Genomic DNA, 19,882 nt, shown 5'->3' with positions numbered 1-19,882 from the left:
AGGGCGCTGCAGAGATGAGGCTGAATTCCTTCCTTGTGCACAACATCCCCGGTCATCAGTGCAACAGGATGCCAGGCTGAGCATCAGGCTGCAACTGGGTGATGCAGACTGTAGCAAGGCAAGTGTCCCCTCTGCTTTCTAGAAATGCTGCATCTCCTAAGGCAATTTTGTCAGGAGGGTGCTGCGATTGTGTGAACTTTCCAAGACAAGTCACAGACCCCTTTGCAGGTACTCTGCATGATCCAAACACATCTGATCCCAGACTATAAATTAGACCCCAGGGGTAAAGCAAAACCAAAATTGTACAGGTTAGATCATAAGCTTTGTTCCATTATGCTGAAATCAAATCTGAGCAGCAGGGCCTGCCGTGGCCCTTGACAGCCCTCACCCTGACGGTGCAGCGGCCACACAGCACACACAAGCCTGGTGGGGTCACCTGCAGGCCCTGCTGCTCAGTTTTGACTTCAGAAGAAATGCAGGTCTTCTGATCCCAAAGGAGCAGTCCTCCACTGCCTTTTCCACCGGGAAGAAAAGCACAAAGTTGTTCTCTTTGCTCTGTGGAGCTTCCTCGGCAGCTACTGGCCGTGTTTGGAGGCAGGATGCTGAGCTAAATGGACCTGCAGTCAGACCATTCCGGCTTTTCTTAAGGAGTTGGACTCGATGATCCTTATGGGTCCCTTCCAACTCGGGATATTCTTTGAGTGTTAGAGATGTATATCTGTTAGACTATTTTGAAGCCTGTTGTTCATAACTAATAATGTTAATAACATGGAGTTTTCTATTTCAGCTACTTTAGTAAATAAACTTCCCAGGATCCTGTAGCTGGCCTAGTAAAGGGCTGATTTTTTCCCCCACAGCCTTGGCAGTATTTCCTTATATAAAAGCAGGCTTCTGTGATTTTTTGCTTTTATGCACGGCTTTTCTCCTCTTGCTTGTAGGCCTGAGATTGTCAATTGATGTGACATGCAAACCGAATGTACTTGGGGATGCATTTGCCTGCTAGATTGAACTGCAGAGGAACAGAGGAGTGTTAGCCTCCCTCCGTTCTGCTCCTGAGGCATTGTATGGGTGAATTTCCTGCATCTAAGGCCTGGCTGTCTGCATCAATACTTTCCTTGGGAAATCCTCAGCTATCAGTTCCATGGGGTATGTCCCTTCTGAGCCCATCCCACCGTATGTTAGAGCACAGCTTTCCTGGACCAGAAGGAAGACAGAGCTGAAGCACTGGCCTGGCCTCTAGGTGTCAGCTGGGAAATCATGAAAGTTTGCAGACCCTGCCTCGCAGAGAGAAGCTTTCATGGTAACAGATGATTTTACCTGCTAATGAAGGCACGCAATACCGATAAAGCAAATTCATGAGCTGTGTGTAATTAATTTTATGAAAAATATACAGAGAATGAAAGGAGAAACAAAAGTAAAAAGAATACTTCTGGTTTGTTTGTTTGGTTTTTTTTGAGACTATCATTAGTGTTACCTAAGGAAAAACTGTCAGGAGGAAAAACCTACTCAGTGTACCTCAGTTTCAAGATGAATTTGGGTATCCCTGGGGGAGCCTCTGCATGTACGTTGGTCTAAGCAGAGAGAGTTGTGCAGCCAAATCTCTGTTCTACCATTTTCTACTATAAAAGTAGCCAAATCCATATAAAAATATTGGATAGGATAATATTGTAAGGTAAAAATCATACCGTAAGTCTCCTCAGAGCTCAGTAGTTTCTTCTTGCATTTTGCCCTTTAAGTTGCTGCTTCAGCTGGCTTGTACCTCCAGAGCTTCCTGATCCTTTTACTTCCACATGGCTAAAGTGAAGCTAAATTGTGCTGAGCATGGAAAGTCTTTTTTTTTTTTTTATCCAAGAAGATGCAAAATCACTGAAATTAAATTTTATATTTTATACTTTATATTTTATACTATAAAATACATATATTTATATATATTTATATATAAAATATATTTTATATATTTAATAAATTTTATAAAATTTTATTAAAATATATTTTATATATTTATATATAAAATATATATATACTATATATATATACTTTATATTTTATACTAACAAATATTTTTAAAGGCTGCAGAAAAAGCCGGGAGACAAAATGTTATATTTGATCCCAAACAAAAGGAATTTTGACTTTTTAATTCCATTTAACCTGCTTATAGTAAGCCCCAGATTTGTTTTCTCATGGTTTTTATTGTTTTATGTGATTTTTTCAATTCTGTGAGCAAATCAGAAATCATTCACTTGCCAGCTGTATTCTGTGCTCCCGAGCTAAAATGTCTGCACAGTCTATTAAACAAAATTTCCTTTTTACTGGGGTCGTCTTTTTTTTTTTTTTTGAATTATATTTCTACCATTTATTTCCCTGCCTAAGAACTACAGTGAAAATAAAAGCTTAAAATGCCCGTTTAGATCCCTTGCTTAGGTACTTGCCTGAGCAAAGCCTGCTGCTGTTGGAGGCTCTGTAACTTTAACAAATGCTTTTCTCTTGCAGCGATGATCCAGGACTCAGGATCTCTATGCACAGACACTTGCAGTATCCCACTGCGTGAGCCAGACCCGCGTGTATAGGGAGTTACAGCACTGTTTCCTCTCAGAGTTCGGGAATGAAGGACAGAAGGTACAGCTTTGTCCAGGTTCGCATGCCATCAGACTTGTGGAGCGTATTTGCATTCTCCCTGCAGTCGCAGGAGGTGTCCATAAATGCAGATGTGGATTTGCCCAAGGATAACCTCTGCACCATCACTGCATTATTGGCATGGTTGCTTGTCTTGTCCCTCCTCGAGACAAGCCCAGCCCAGAGAAATGCCTATTTGTTTGAAGCATGGGGTCTCTCTCCCTGACCATCTCCCAGGGAAAACTACAACCTTACGTGTATGTGGGGTTTGTGGTGCTCTGTCACTTGGACTAAAAGCACTTGGAGGAGGGCACAGTGCAAGATTTTGTCAGGCAGAAGGCTGATCTCAGCCCTTTGTGCTGACTCTTCTGGTGTGGGGCTGGGGAAGCCCAGGTGAAGTCCATCGTCTGGGGAACACTGGTAATTGGGCTCAGGTGTAGAGCGGGTTTTTAAGGGAGCCTTCTTCACTGCCCTAAGAGTTTGTAAAGGCTTTGGGGAAGTTTTGGTTTATGTGTTTGGGAAGTGTCACTGGTTCTGTGTGAGTTTAATAAAGTTTAATAATTTTTAATTTGAGTTTTAAAGTATGCATATTGGTTCTTTGGGATTTGTCCCCTATTTTTTGTCCATGCTGGCTGTGTCTGGAGGGTGAGTTTCAGCATTTCTAGGCTTGCTGTTATGACTGTGATAGCTAAAAGCTTTTCTGAGAGACATCAAGCATCTCCTTCCTACCTTCAGTTTCTTAATCTAATGAGGTTATAGAGACCTGGGCAGTTGCTAGAAGGAGTTTGTAAACTGGGTTCAGACGTGACCATGGGAGAGATGAATGAAACCTGAAAAAGATTGTGAGGGCAAGGGTGCTCTGCGTGCACGTTTTTCCTGCCTTCTCTTCCCCTGCTACTGCAATTACTGTCTTTTGAGCAATTGTAAGTGCCTGAATACTGATGCTGGCCCTGGGCAGCTCTTCCCTAGCTGCACAAGGTTCCAGGTCCTGTGGCTCTGCTGGTAGTGTGAGGGCGCAGGGCGCTTGCCTTGCCCAGGAGGTAGAAGGGGTATTTCTTGCAGAAAGTGGAGCAAAGCTCCTCCTCAAGCACATAGTGACACCTTGCAGTGTCCCCATCATGGCCCCAGGCATTCAAGTTGTATGCGGGAGGGCAGTTCTGGAGAACTTTGGGGGGAAAAAGCAGCAGTTAGAGTAGGGCAACATGTGCTCCTTTCCCTCTGCAGTTTGTAATTTTTATAAATCCTTTCTTTCCTGAACTCATACTTATGGTTTTTGTGTGTCTTGAGGTGAGATTAGCCTATAGACTAAACAAAGCTGGAAGAAGGATGTGAAGATCTTGAACTGCTTTAGGGTGGAGGGTTGAATATGAATATGAATGTTTTTGGTCTTAAAATAATTGTTTGTGGTCTTCTAGTTATGGCTTGATGTGAGTTAAGTGCAAGGGGGGTGGCATGCTATTAATTATCTGTGTTTTTTTTGTTTTGTTTTGTTTTTTTCCCCCTTCCCCTCCTAAGAGCTGTGTTACTTTGGTTGGGAAATGAGGAGTGGGTGTTTCCACAATTAAGTTATTGAGAAACTTAACAAAACTCCAGAAACAGGTGAAAGGGGCTATTGTGAAACAATCTGAGCTACCTACAGAAAGTGCTGCACTTCTGTTTTGTGCTTTATCTTCCTGCTTTGCATGGGCTACTGCTCTAGACGTTTCAGACCCTGTCTTTTAAACTCAGGTTGAACCAGGCTGAGGGACTTATCCAGGTTTTTTGCAAAATGTGTTTTACCTCCAGGCTGTGAAGTCACGTACAAGGCCCACTGGGCTAGTGGATAACTTTACAAAATCTGTTTCCTTGGGTTCTGCCCCGTGCTTTTATGTGAAGGCAAACACAGTCTCATGTGTGACTGAGCTTGGAGATGTCTGATCTTGCTGCTTCTGGATGTGTGTTAATGGGGTCCTATGACCTGAGCTGCATTTTAAAGGGTTATAATATTTTTTTTTTCCTTGAGTAACACTCTCAGGTGTGTGTGGGGGGAAATTACTGTTACTGTTCTTCTCTTTACTCTGAGGGTGATGAGATGGGAGCTCGGAGAAGCTGTGGATGCCCCATCCCTGGAAGTGCTCAAGGCCAGGTTGGATGGGGCTTTGGGTAACCTGGTGTGGTGGGAGGTGACCCTGCCACAGACAGTCTAGTAGTTAGACTAGATGATCCTTAAAGGTCACTTACGTCCCAAAAGATGCTATGATTCATGATTACTACTGTTAAGACATCATTTGTGGTTTGGAACTGGAAGCAAGCCAAACTCAGCTGCTTGATCTTATTATGAATGTTTCCAGTCCTGATCTGGTGTTCTTGCTGCAGCTCAGAGGAGCAGGCAGTTGCTCTGGGTTTCAGCAGAAATTGCCCACCCTGCTGTTGAGGGGCAGCAGGGAACCAACCTACAGCTTTACATGTATTGCAGAGATCTGTAAATGTTTCTTTCCTTATTGCGTGGCTAAAGTAAATTCATGTTTTTTAAAGGAATAGGAAGAAATGTTTCCTTATGACAAATGGGAAGCAGGGAAGGAGATAATAGATGATTCCCCCCCGCCTCCCATACCTCACTCTGCCTAGGAAATGGTTTGAAGCTGGGAAATAATTTGGTTCAGTGCTCTGCCAAAGAGTACTGGACACAGATGTGATCTGAACTGGGAGGAGGAGTGGGGAAGAAAGTGAGTGTTGGTGTAGTTAGGAGCAGATTTCTAGCAACTGGTGTAAAGGTAAAGCCCTTCCTGTTCCCTCAGTAAATCTTCAAAAAGTAATCAATTCTATTTCTAACTTCCCTGTAGCTTGAGAAGCAGTCCTGGCAGAGAGCAGAAGCCCTCTGCGGGAGCTGAGAGCCCAGCAGCTTGCAGTTTTACTGCTGAGTGCAATGCAGCATCTTGTCCCTAGCTCATTGCTGCCCTAAAACTGCTTCCTTGCTCAGAGCCGGTGTGCTGGGGATTTGAGTGTCCGTGATAGTGGCTTGAACCAACCCGCTGCCAGGAAATGCCTGGGGCTGTATGCTAGTGATTAGCGCTCAATTTGATTTCAGTCCTGAGAGAGGAAATCTGTTTATGGGAGGAATGTTCTGTCCGCCTTGATGAGGTGCCTTCTGGAATCAATTATCTGGAGTCTGCTGCTGATGTTGCCTTATTATCTGATTGCTTTCAATAATGACTGTCAGCGAGAGCTGGCAGCTCTGGTGCTCCTTGCCTACACCAAGAAGTGCACAGAAGCATGTGTTAGTGCACCAGTACCCACCTGCCGTGGTTTCACCACTATGCCTGCAATACCTGCTGGGCTGAGCAGCTGGAACAGGGAGGTGAGCTGTTTTTTTTTCTCCTGTTTCAGATGATGCAGGGTCATTCAGCTTTCCTTTTAGCCCTGCTTCATGATTTTATTCAGGGAAATGTCCGTGGTTGACTTTAAGCCTCAACTCGACATCCTCTTTTTTTTTTTTTTTTTTCTTCCATAAAAGCTGTGCTCTGGCATTCCCTGAAGTCATTAATGACAATGACTTAAACCATATTTCAAATCTGTGGTGTGAAACATCAACACATGAGGCAGAACATCTACGAAAAGCAGCTAAAGTATAAACTGGTTAAAGAAATAGCCAACAAAACATCCATCAGGATCACTACGTGTGCCTTTAGACAGACACTGTGAGGCCAAGCCTGCCTGAGAACCCCTGCACCTCACGTGCACTGTCACTGCTGTCCTCCATGGAATTATTTGTGGAGATTCCTTTAGGAGAGCAGCATAACATTAATATTTTTTGGATTGCTGTCACTGTTGTTTCTCATTTCCATGGGTCTTCCAGCAGTTGAAACCTTGGAGGACCTGGGATCCTGTAGGTTTATCAAAGAACAGCACGTCCCGTGGCTTCCTCAGAGGCAGAACTTTGCTGTGCTGTGAGCATATCTCATGTATCAGTCCCTTATATGTTCGGGAGAGCTGGTATGGAGGAAGTGTAAGCTCAGCTCAATGCATTTCATGGCTCTAGGTGTGGGCAGCTGAGGCACTGATGACTGTGTCTCTGCATGACCCCAGGTAAGGGACTGGTAGACCCAGAGCCACTGGAAGATCTCCCCCAGTAGCGAGGAAATCTGAGTTCCATTGCCACATAAAGTACAGAGGCAACGAGGGGTTTTGCTGGATTGTCGTAGCCCTGTCTCGGTGATGAACTTTATCCCACTTATATCAATTTGCTTGGCTCCTGGTGGATAGGCTGCAGGTCATGTTCCAGTGGTGCCTGAGGCCTGCTGTGTGTGTGTGGTGGAACCTTGGCTCTTGTTCTTCCCCCCATCAGGGATGCTGCCTGCCATCATCCTTCTGTTTTTTATTTATGTTTTGGCATAGATCTTGATTTATATATGAATTTTTTTAATTGTAGAATCTTTCAGGGACAGGATAGACCCATGTACCCTATGTGTTTTATTGGCTTATGGTACGTGAATGTGCAGGAATAAATCTTAAGGAAAGGCACATTTTACAGTTGATCCTGATGTAGAGAGCAGTAAGCAGCTCCGAGTGGGTAAATCTCATCCCAAAGGATGCTCAGCCACCTGATCCACAAGCTTGTCAGAAGTTTGATTGGCTTCCAGAAGGCACTTGAGCTGAAGACTGCATTTAACAATAAGTTAACAAATGCAATAAGTGTGATCTCCTGTTGTTGCTAAGGCCCATTTTTTATTTGCTGTGAGTCCTGGTCTGAGGGTCTGGGATCACTTGAAAAATTTAATGATGCTTTCTGTCTCATGTCTAAGAGCTGTAGGACAGGGTAATAACCAGTGATCCCATGTGCTGTCTGACTGCCTGTGGTCTCAGTTTGAAGGGCTGACAGCTTAAATAGTCTAATAAAGGTTTGGAAAGCCAGCGCTCCTGCTGTCTTAGAGACAAAGAAATGGGACAAGGAGGTAGCCAGCTCTTCCTGTCAAGTCACTCAGGGAAGCTATGGCAGAGCCAGGAATTTCATCCAAATCTCCCAATTATCTGAGCTGCTAAATCAGACACCCCTTCCAAGGGAATTTTGGAGCTGGAGGGAGACTTCTGCCGAGGCTGGTGTAGTAGAGCAGTGACTAAGATGTTGTTCTCTGCTTTGAGATTCCCATTCAAGCTGCTTCAGGGCTACCCCAGAAGCAACAGAGGCAAAAGCAGTCTCTTGCTTCAAATCAAAGCTTGGGCAACAGCACTGAAAGCTGTGCCTTACCTCAGGTGGGAAACCTTCCAAATCTAAGTAGAAGAGCTTGGGGAGTGGTTACTTTTCCCATAGCATAGAACTGTTGCACTGGTTTCTGTTTCTGCCACTGGGAACCTGGAAGTGCAGTTCACAGCCCTGCAAATCCCATCTTCGGTAGTGGAATAGTGAGAAGCAATCCCTCAGTAATATAAAAATACCTGACAATGGCATGAGAAGAATTAATGTGATGCTCCCTATCAGCAGGAACACTGTCCACTTCTGGGAATATTTATCTCTCTGGAGAGGTGAAATCTGCTCTTGGTGATGCAGCTGAGAGATGTATTCACAATTACTCGCTGGCAGAGGGCAGGGAAAGCAGCACGCCGGTGTAGAGGTTGTACCAGCACAGCAGCATGGAGCCTTCCAGGTGGTGTGTTGGTCCTAATTCTGACTGTGCTGCTTTCCATGGCGTAGTTTGGAAATGTGATGTACAGCCTGCACACCCATGGAGAGGCTTTTGCCTTTCAGAGACCTTGCCGATGTTGGTGAGCAATCTGTAGGGTGCTGTGATGAGCCACTGGAAAGGTTCCTCTCTGCTTTCCCAGCTTTTTCCCTGTGTAAGCATCCGCTCTCCCCTGAGCTGTCTCCTGGCTGCTTGTAGCAGCGTGCGAACACCAGGCTGCTGGAGAACATCTGGAACCTGCTGTGAAAGCTGAGATGACATGCAAGTCCTGTGTGGTTTATGTTTTTGCACACTTCTTGCTGATGGTCCAGCCTTGTGGAAACACAGCTATGTCTGATGGGTCTGGAGCGTCTGTTAGCTCACTGAGCCTGAGCATTAGGATTTGTTAGCTGCCGACCAAACCAAAGCTTACTGGGCAAAATGGCAGGGCTTTACTGGGACCAGTGGATCTGTTCATCCAATGCTGGAGCAGATCCTCGCCTAGCGAGTCTCACTGCCTATAATGCACTTCAAGCTTCTGCTTTTCTGGAGTAAGCAAGCCTCAGCATCTCAATGTGTTGCAGTGCAGGAAGTCTCAGAGCAACTTAAACCAGAAACAGGCACAGCTCTGCTGAATGTGCTTTGTCCAGCTCTGCTTTTTAGCTCGTGACTGCTAGCGTTTGTGTTTCATTATGTAATATTTGAGGTGGTGTATGAGCTATTTTCTCACAGTTAGGCTGATGCTGATGGCTTTTTGCCTCATTTAGGATGGAGGGACAATAAACAGCCCTGAAATACAGGTCAGGAACATCCAGCTGGTACTCATAGCTCCCCAGCCAGATGATGAATCAACTGAGCCTTCTTGGGGGCTGCTGAAGTTTGTTTGTGGCATACCCATGCTTGTGGATGTGCTGCTTTGTGCTGCCATCCCAGGGAGATACTTTTAACTGGCATAAGGGAGGTGGTTTAGGGTGCAGATGCCAGGAGGGCAGTAACAGGCTGGCTGAAAACAAAGGCTTCTTAGGAGAAAGATCCATCCATGGTCATAACAGGAACTGGCTGAAGTGGGGCTCAAAGTCTCAGCAACTCAGCAAGCCCCCAAGTTCTGCATGCCTGAATTCCCCCCCTGACATGGTGCAAAGCTGGTTGCTCACAGAGATGTGTAAAAGATAAGGGATCAGCAGAAAGACTCCTGTTGATACCAATGCACAGTTCAGACAGGTCCTTCTGTGCTGCATCTGGAATGAAGCTGGTACAAGGCCTGACCAGCCAGGCTGGGCTATCCTGGGGAGCTCAGCTCCATGCAGCACTGTGCAGTGTAATTATGCCTGAACACTTCCACCTGTAAGAACGCAGTAGTGGCCTAAAATACCTGTTAATTCTTTTGCTAAGAAGTCAGGTGTCAAGACATGCTTGCCTTTATGTAAGCTGTGGATGACTGAATATCATCCTGCTACATAAGTGAGGTAATAGCCTGTAGAGAGGTTATCACCTGACAGTGAGCCTGAGGAAGAAAGACTCTTGCTTTTCAGGGAGACCAGTGGCAACTGCATAGACTTCTCTATACAGCAGTTCGTATTTGCCTCTTGTACAGCTCCAGGTCTTCTTGCTCTTCGGAACATGGGATACTCAAGCTCTTCATGTGTAATGTTGCATGTAGTGTTCACAGTTTGATAGACTAAGGCTTGTTGCTGTGGGGAACTTTTTTTTTTTGGCTGAGGATCCCCATCCTACCCTGTAATCTTATCTGACAGGATTATTGTAATAGCAGTTTTTAGAAAACACGTTTAATTCCCTGCATATGAGTTGTGTTACCTTTCAGTTGTCATCTCTGGTTGTTCTGGTTTGCCATGGTCTCGCTGGTCTATAATGTCTACAGTTGTCAATCTCACAACTGTGGTGTGCAACTTTATTCAAACTATCCCAGGGAATTTGTGACTGGATGAAAGCCTCATCCAGTGTGAGGAAGTCACGACTTAACACTTTTATGTATTAAGTCTGTTTATGGCTGGAAGTAAGTTTGCTTGTTCTGGAACTTGTGGTCTGCTAAAAAGCTAGGGATCTCTTCTCATCTCATGCTCTGGGACAGAAATCAGTTTGAGAGAGATCCGAACAGCCTACAGGCTTGGACAGTGGCATCTCTGCAGTCCTTTAAGTTCAGTTTCAAGATTCAGCCACTCAGTTTTTAAAGATTACAGGGCTCTAAATCACTGTACTGGCACTTTATGACTTGTAGCAGTAGGTTGGACAGCTGCATGGCACAGCGTAGGGAGGTGTGGGCAGGGTATAAAGCCTTTAATGCTAGCTTGACCTTTGAAAGGAGGGAAAGAGGCCACCTCCCTCTGCACAGCTTGCTTTCTACCATGGCCTGCTTCTCACAGTTGCCTGCTGCTGTTGAGAGCAAAGGGGGCTGGAACCATCCTGTGAGGCAGCTTCATCTCCCCTTGACAGACTGGCACTTTTCCCAGTCCTGTGCAGGGCAGATCCAGGACAAAGCTGGGAAGATGTAGCACTTTGTAGACATGTCTGGCACAATTCTACATCTGGTTTGCAAGCGTACAGCTATCTGTCACTTTAGTTGAAACAACAGTTTCCAGTTTGTTATAGCAATGTTCTGACAATACTGCTGAAGTGTCAGACTGATCTTACTGATCTGTTGCTTCCTTGGCTTGGTTTTCTTGTGTTATTCAAGCAGGATATTGCTTGTGTATTAACTATTATAGCCTTAGTGTTGGTGGTTTTTGTTTGTTGTTTTTTTTTAAAGGCTAAGTTCAGGCCACTTCATAAGGAAATAGTTAAACATGTCTACATACAGACAGGAAACTCTTGTCTACGCTTGATGGAACTGGAACTATACAAATCAATAAGATATTTAATTAGTCTTTACAAAATACGCCATGAAATGTAAACAGATGCATCCCTACTTAATAGAGAGCCCTGTAATTGGGAAGTGCTGCATTTAGGATTCGGTCATTCCTCAGAGGAAGACTGACACACAGCTTTCATTCTTTTACAAAGAAGGAAGCTTAAAGCCAAAAAGGAACAGAGGGAGTAATACAGAGGGTGTGTTTTTGGTGGCTTGTGTCTTTTTAAGTCATTTGTGTGATAGGGTTGGCAGCAGTTCCCTAAGTGTCATAAAGAGATACACTAACTTGCTCTAAAGATGATATACAAATCTGTAACACTTGACTGAAACAAAGCTGTAACAAACAATCCTGAGGTACATCCACATGTTCATTTTGTCAGTTCAGATTAAACAGTTAAAGTTATTTATTAACTGTTTGGAAGACTTAGCTATCTAGTTTTGAAAAACTGTAACCTCCAATAATATCACAAGTTGTAGTTTATGCTGGTGTTGTAATAGCAGTGCCATTTTCGGCTTCAATCAATTGCACTTGTGCTCTTACCTTGCTCTGGGCTCTTAGGCAAGTGTTTGACAAAATCCCTAAAAATTGCTTATGATGCTGTTTCTCTCTCCCCTGACAAAAAAAAAAAAACTTTAAAAGCTTCACCATTTTTGCCAATCAGTAAATTGCTGCTGCCACCTTAGTTGCAGAGAGAAGACAAATGACTGGAGCCATTGTTCTAGTGTACATGTGTCAGATAAGAGTACTTCTGGGTATGTATCATAGAGAGCTTTTGGAAATTTGTTTTTTTTAAAGTCACGGTAAGACAGCATGAAAGAAAACTGCTTTCTTAATGTGTTAAGTATAAATTTACAATTAGGAATTTAATACAAACAGCAATATCAGTATTCTAGTAGAAATTGAACTATCATGTCAACTGAATCACCTGATTCCCCTGCAGCAGTGAACACATTACAAGGAAAGTATGTGTTAATTGGCATGTATTGACAAAAGTGCCACAAAAAAATTGAAGTTATTTGTCCCTTTGCAAATTGATAAAAAAGCATAATACAGAAATCTATGCATACACAGCATAAGACTTTTACAGGTAAGACATTTGTACATCCATTTAACCTCTGGTGATCCACTCATTCAGCCTTGACAAGTCAGAAGAATTCTGACTTCTCTATTTTCCATTTTCAGCACTGAACATTCGCTCCTAGAAAGAGAAGTGAACAAATAAGTGCCAGTTTGGGAACTGCACTGTGCTGTAGTAATGCAAGTTAAGTCACTGTTAAGTAGTTGTCAGTCAACAAGGGCCTAGATGACATAATTGGTGTATTTCTACCCCTCAAAGCACAAAACTCAGTTAATCCCATCTAAAAGACTTATCCTACACTGACAGAAAACTTTCATATGTCTTAGTTATATCTGTGCTTGGTGCCTCCTACAAGGAGTACAAGCATGTACTATTTCTAACTCACTCTCTGAAGATTATTATTGATGTTAACTGTCAGCAGTGACACAAGTCTAGAATCAGACTTTTCACTTAGCCAGTAGTGTTATTTTGATTAGCTGCTACTCTAAACACTGCCTTAGGCCTAAAAAACAGGTGTGTCTACATACACCTGGCATGAATATAAACTTCACTGCATCTCAAAAATAAAAAGTTCATTCCATGGAGGTGTCCAGTCTGCTAGCTGCCTGTCCTACATAACATGTACCGCCTGTACAAAACTTGATCAGGCTTGCTGACACATTCCTAGTCCTCTGCCATACCACAAGCAATTGAGGGTTAGCTGCCGTACTTGAAGGAACATGAGAGGTGGAAAGAGGCAGCATGACATAGCACCTACCTTTAACATTGTCTCCAACTTTATTGCATCTGCAGCAAATTTTCTGATCCCATCAGATAGTTTTTCCACAGCCATTTGGTCTTCATTATGGTGCCAGCGGAATGCCTTCTCATCCAGGTGGATCTTCTCAAGATCACATGCCTGAGCTGCACAAGGGAAATTCAAAAAGAAACAAAATTGTATCATCAGATCGATATCAAAAGCCACCGGTATCTCTAAACTGTGGCCATCAACAACTGGAAAGTTTTGAACACTACTTTCAGTGTGACTTGCTGCAAGACTGAAAGTGTTCCTACACTGTGTTCTGAAAAAAAGTTATACAGAAATCAGTCTCCCTTAAAACACAATGTTCATAGGTATGCCATTATCTTGTATGTGCTTCTGAATGGTACAGTACTTTCAGGCCTATTATCAAGAATTATGCAATGGTCCTACTGCAGCAAGATATTCTAAGCAAATATGCTGAACAATTAAGTCTTTGATTATTTGGCAAGCACCTAACAAAAGCTCAATTGATAACGTGCCTACGAGCTAGCTAGCACCCTGTAAGCAGCAACCCATGACAACAATTCTGTAAATCTCATCATCTGAGTTGAGAACTAACATTTTAGTAAGGCAATGGAAAAGCAAGAGCAGTGCAACAGGAACATACGCTCAGAACTACTGTGGCATTATATCACTAGAACAAATTATTCTTGCATATTACTTCATTTCTAAAGTTTCTGGAGGAAAAAAAAATCTTTTGGCAGGCCTAGAGCTAACAATATCCTGATGCAATATCAGCATAATGATTAAACTGTTTGGCATCTTTGCTAACAATCAGTAAAAAATCATCCCAAATATATGAAGTATAAAGTTCGTTCTTCTTTCCCTGTCCTCTTGGGGGAAGGTGCTCAAAACCCATCTTAATTCCAGTTAGCGTACTCAGAGGGACCCAAGACCCTAAGGAAGTAACTATGTATAAGCAGTGGTAGTAGTACAGCTGTAATGTAACCCCTTCAGAGAGGGGTCAACATTCAGTCTTAAAACAGAATGGAAGCAGGCACTGTAGAGCTGAGGGGAAACAAATGCTCTTAATGCTCAAGAAGAAAGGGAGACAAAGCAAACCTGTATTACGTAGAAGTAGACTTACCATCTTTAACACTGAGCGTGGGAGTTAGCTTGACATGCTCTTTGCTGAGCTCTGCCAAAAGCTTGGGTGAAATAGTGAGATAGTCACAGCCTGTAAGCGCTTTTATTTCTCCTGTATTTCGAAATGAAGCACCCATCACAATAGTTTTGTAGCCAAACTTTTTGTAGTAGTTATAGATCTTAGTGACACTCTTTACTCCTAAAGAAGAAAAATTGGCAGTTTTCAGAATAATTCATTTGAAGCACAGATGGTTATTTAGAACATGCTGAAAACCATTGGTTTCACAAGGGGATTTTTAGAAGTAAATTGCAGTTCAAATGAGTAGACATTGGGGAAAAAAAATATTTTTTTTAAAAAAGCTTACCTGGATCCTCTGAAGGTTCATAGGTTTTCTTATCTCCGTTTGCAACATACCAATCCAGGATGCGTCCTACAAATGGGGAAATCAGAGTAACCCCAGCTTCAGCACAGGCAACTGCCTGGGCAAAGGAGAACAGCAAGGTCATGTTGCAGTGAATCCCATACTCTGCTTCCAGAACCCTGCAGACATAGGCAGGCTTAAATGGCATTTTCCTCACCTAATGAACTTACATTCTAGCAATGTCAGTAGGTTAAACTACTGATTTCTTGACTTTAATTAGAGATGTGGCACAGTTTATAAGCTTTAAAGTGTAAAGGTAGCAAATCAAATGTTTTGCACTGCTAGTGATCTATTTAATATTGTTCCCTGAACCAAATGCAGATGACTTAACACAACATTTCAGGAAACTGTTTACAAATGGTCCAGCCCTTGTATGAACAAACTTTTCCTAATTCAGCAGAAAGCTTCAGTATAGCACCACGCTTGCTAGCTGTAGCCCTGGCAACAAGTTTCCTGGTGCAGTGCTTTCAAAACAATGCTTTATTTTATGTGTAGAACGTGTTTAAGTGTCCAAACAGCCAGAAACATACTATGAATCAGCGTACCAGCTACAGAAGTACTTACTTGCCAGCCTGGATTCCTTCCCATGTTGAAGAGAGCTTTATGAGAATCCGATCTTTACCAATTCCTGCTTCCTTATAAAGGTCAATAAGACGCCGGGCCCTCTGAATCATTCCTTCCTTATCAAAGGACAACCTTTGGAACAAGAGCAGGACTTCTTAAGTTTTATTAAAAAAAACTCTCCAAAAGAAACAACATTCAGAACCACTGTACTATGTTAGCAGAATTTATGTACTAGTAGCAGGTTTTTCTTCTCAGAGATACTTCCGTGACTGTCAAGTAGCAGTGACGCAGCGCTGCTACTGTTTAATTCGGAGAATCCGGAGCTCAACATAACTTTCTCAGAGAAAGTTATATTTTCCTCAAGTTTTTCCATAATGAATGTAGAAGCTGAGCCTTAGAAGAGACTTGACAAGGAGCACATGGACAGACAAATCCTACACAAGTCACTAAATAAATTGTTAAAGCAGATCTCTTGGAAAATTGAGGACTACCACACAGAAGAGAATGAGCAAAGTTCTAGGTATACTAGAAGCATGATGTTTCCCTTGCCTAAGGACCAGAAGGAGGACAACAAAGAGATCTCCACGTTACTTGTTCTTATGAAGTTTTGTGACCAAGTTATAACAAAGTCCTGATCAAGCAAATGAACTGCAATTCATTGTCTAAATATTAACAACACAAGCTCCTGGTAGTCTTGTAACAGTGAACTGTCCAGTCAAGAACATATTTCTTCAGCTCACATCATCTCCTTTTGTAGGCACAAATATACAGGGTAACCCAGAGGTAAGAGAGCCAACCTTGCATCTACTTCTGTGGACACACGTCCAGGTATCCTCTTCAATATTTCAGCTCCAAATAATACAAAAAGTTTGTCACAAGCATTTTGTATTTGCTCATCTTCTGACCTAAAAAACATGAAGAACAAAATCTTTTTTTTTTTTTTTTGGGGGGGGGGGGGGGGGTAGCATGTTCAAGATTTGCCATTGATTTCAAGATCAAATTTCACAGTCCGTTTAACGTTAAATTCCTGCATTCAAATAAACACTTCTGCTCTGCTCCGTGTTTGTTCTGCCCTCTGTGTACCACTGATAATATTAGCCTTCAGACACTATTTCCTATTATGCTGTCAACTCAGGAATGTTTTCTGGAACAGTCCTAGAAGGCTATATGAGAACTGATAAATGGAGATGCATTTCTGAAACTTGTAAAAAGCAGCTTTTCTTTAGGGTTGAGGCTTTCTGGTACAGGAGATAAACCTACAAGCATGCAGCGGGAAAAGCCCTAGTATGTTGCTAGTAGTACTAAACACTATTTGCATAAATGAAGTATCTTAAATATAGACCTACGGGGGGAGGGGAACGACAACATTTTTCTTACCCGCCAAGTTTTTTTCCGTATGCAACCGCATCATCCACAAGTTTCTGGTAAGCTGGCATCTGAGCCGCAGCTAGTATCAGAGATGGGTTTGTGGTGGCATCTAGGGGCTTGTACTCGTCAATTGCTAGGGAAACAAAAAGCTCATTTAAAATACTAAATTAAAAGGATTTTGCTCAGATATGTAAAGACAGAAACACTTATGGCCATAGGGTAGTTGCATTCATGACAGAGCAGACTAGTGTATGGTGATGTTCAAATATCACTGCTTGAATGTTGGCTTGCATCAGAAGTACCGCTACAAGGCTAACAGCACTACAGCAATACAACAGAGCAAAGCTTACTCACTACTTTAGGCAAAACAAATAAATTTGTAGAAATGACAGATGAAGAGAAGTGATACAAGACCTTCATGTCATATTCACCATCATAGCTGAGTTCCAGGAATTAGAGGGGAAAGTAAAGACAAAGGATTCTCTTCGCTTCTAGGGTTAGGCATTTGGGGTTTTGTTTGTCTACAACTGTTACAACCAGAGAAAAAGAAAAATTCATCTGTCAAAAAAAACTGTTGGTGTCTTTTAGCGTTTTAAAACCTCTAGCAGTTGCAGATGGCTTTTTGGTGTCAGGTCGTATAAGTTCCTCATACTGCCAGCCTGCCTTTCGTATATAAGACATTTGAATGTTTGGCTTATCCTAATCCCTGGACTACACCTATTTCAGGTGGCAGCAGTTGTTTACCAAAGTAGGCTGTGACTGTGCATTGTCAGGCCCTAATCAGAGCTGAGCTGCCCAGCATGCCGGGTCTGACTCAGCAAACGGGTCAGTGCCTCTGCAGGCTCTTTGGTGACTGCTGCTTACAAGCTCTGGAGAGTTAACACAGCTGAATGTCCAGAATAACAAAATATTATCAGCTCCTTTTTCTCTGCATTTCTGCATGGGGATGAAAACACAAGTTAATAGAATATGACAGTTTTTGTAGAGATAGAAGAAAAATATTATGTTTGTTTTTCATAACTTCCCCACAGGCAATGATTGTGATCATGAAACAATTTCATGCCATATAAACACATCTTTCAAAAAACACTTTAATTCACAGGGATGCTGCTCAGAATAAAGTGGTACATTTATAAAACTGTATTCTGAAGCAGACACAATTTTAGAAAAGTATATTTTTGACTGCTTATTACATCTCTACAGTATTGCAGCACTTAAAATAATCTTATGGGTTTCTGGCAAGATGCATAAAGTAATCTCATTAAGTCTGTCACCCATCCTAAACAAGACAATTAAGCATGTCAGGCAAGAAACTGCAATTTTCCCCTGTAGAGGGCTAGGTAGGTATTCCAGGGGATGTCGAGGAGATACTGGTAATGATATGGTTATTCAGTGTTTTCCAGATGCCTGTTCAATGCGAGGGTAATGTGGCTGATGGAAATGTTTCAAAAAAAAAAAAGTGGTCTTGTGGGAAGCTCTTAGCCTGTATTTCAGCTGCCTGCTACAAGCTTTTGCAAGGGGGCACCTGTGACTGGTGTGCCACCTTTTCTCACTGTGAGCACAAAGAAAACTGTGCAAGAGTAAGCATAGGCTGGTCTGGCTTGCTTAAAACTGCAAAGTTATTGCAGCTACTACTGAAGCCAACCACCACTTGGTGCAGATAAAAGTGAAGTGGGCAGTTTGTCTCTTGCTTTGGGAACCGTTCAAACTAGCCTCTTTTCTTACGCAGCACCATACAGACACATTTATGTAAAAATCCTGGCAATTATGTTAGCAACAACTGCACCTTAATTAGTAGCAGTGTTTAAGCTGAACAGGGAGGGAGCCAGATGTCACCCGTAGCCTTGTTTGCACAGTAAGAAAGATCCATAGGTGACAACACGCAGTCAGAGATCAACTGCAAAAGCATTTCAAGGAGCACATTTAAGCTTTCCAGCAGGCAGCTCTCAGCCTCCTTACTGCCACCAACACTCAAACACCCCCCTGCCGTCACGAGGATTCTTCGTTATGCTTTTCTGAAGCCAGGGTAGCCAGTGCAATGCCTTAAATTCATGTAATTTCACCGCACGCTGGTTTTTAACTAGGTTTGTTGCTACTCCAAGGCAGGTAAACCTGACGAGGCTCAAGCTGTCACTTACTGTTCCTGACTGCCTTAATTTCATCTTGACAGAGGCGCGTGAGTGCCCTGCGCCTTTCAGGTGCTGCAGTTGTCTGTGGTGTCAGTCAGAAAGGAAAGTAAATTTCTCCATAACGTTTCACTTAACTGGACACTTGAAATCAGGCAATCCCAAGCATTTAACAGACAGACGTGGCCGAGAGCCAGTGCATATATACAGGCACACAGTCATCTTTGGGGCACGGATCTCACCTCTGACCACCTCTGTGCGTTCCTAGCCTTAACTTTATTAACATAAGGCGGTGGATGGTGAATGTCCGGGGCAGTGCCTGCAGGATCAGGCGGGTAGGAGGCAGATGGCTGCGTTATGAGGGGCGGCAGGGCAGGATTCACCACACGATGCCTGTGAGACCCACAGAGGTTCGGGGGGGGGCTCGGCCGGGATGTGCTGGGAGGGTCAGCGGGGACAGCCGGGGGCTTTGTGGCCCAGCCCCACCGCTTCCCAGGAAGCGCCAGCGCCTTCTCGTCAGATAAAGAACGCCAAAAAAACACCCTCTTGCATTATTTTATTGCTTCACAGCTGCTTTGCTTCCGTCTTCTGAAGAAAGGGGGGGGGGCGGGAACACCACGACCCAACCGCACACAGCGGCTATCGGAGCGAGCTCCCCGCAGACCGCCTGTTAATTACTAATAAGCCTGCTCCGGCGGACACCCCGCAGAGCGGCTCAAGGCGGATTTCCAAGGGGCTGGACCCGGCGGCAGCGCCGTGCCCCTGCGGCCCCCCAGCGCCGGGAGCCGGGGTCTCGAACCCGCGACCCTGGGGGCAGCAGGGCAGCGCACCTGGCGGGGGGCGCGCGCTCCCAGCCCCCCCATCTCTCCGCGGTGGTTCGCTCCCCCTCCGCCCCTCGCCCCCTCGGCCGGACGCGTCCATTCTCCGCCGCGGGGGAGGGTGTAAGAGCCGCCGCCCGCCCCGCCGCTTTTCCCCTCCACCCTCACCGTTGAAATCCCCGGTGTCGGCCACCACCGTGGTGTGGTGCTTGAGCTGGTCCAGCGCCGACTCCATCTTCTGCCGCTTCACGGGGGACACCGACATTTTCCGCGGGGCGGGGGGGGGCTGGCGCCGGCCTTTAAGGGAGCTGCGTGCCCGGAGGGGAGCCGGCCTGCGCGCGCACCCGCCGCTCGTGCTCGACACCCGTGGCCTCGGCTCCCGGGGAGAGGTGGGGCCGCCCGCCCGGCCCTCCGCCAATCCCGTCTCGGGGGAGGGAGAGGCGAGCCAATCAGAAGCGCGGTGACAAGACGGACGGCGGCCAGCAAGAGGGAGAGAAGGGCG

General features: G+C 44.2%; 1 protein-coding gene across 1 annotated transcript; it reads right to left on the bottom strand.

Annotated features, from left to right (window-relative positions):
* Nucleotides 1-11,941: 11,941 nt before the first annotated feature.
* On the bottom strand, nucleotides 11,942-19,765 carry TALDO1 (transaldolase 1). Its single transcript, XM_080593779.1, has 8 exons — nucleotides 19,549-19,765; nucleotides 16,446-16,569; nucleotides 15,866-15,973; nucleotides 15,069-15,200; nucleotides 14,448-14,623; nucleotides 14,084-14,281; nucleotides 12,952-13,097; nucleotides 11,942-12,314 (listed from the first exon to the last, which is right to left on the bottom strand). Exons 1-8 carry the CDS (start codon nucleotides 19,643-19,645, stop codon nucleotides 12,282-12,284), a joined length of 1,014 nt encoding a protein of 337 aa, XP_080449905.1. The 5' UTR covers nucleotides 19,646-19,765; the 3' UTR covers nucleotides 11,942-12,281.
* Nucleotides 19,766-19,882: the final 117 nt, after the last annotated feature.

Source organism: Anser brachyrhynchus (assembly GCF_964034855.1).
Source record: "Anser brachyrhynchus genome assembly, chromosome: 5".
NCBI lineage: Eukaryota > Metazoa > Chordata > Aves > Anseriformes > Anatidae > Anser > Anser brachyrhynchus.
This window is presented reverse-complemented; position numbering and strand designations above follow the sequence as displayed.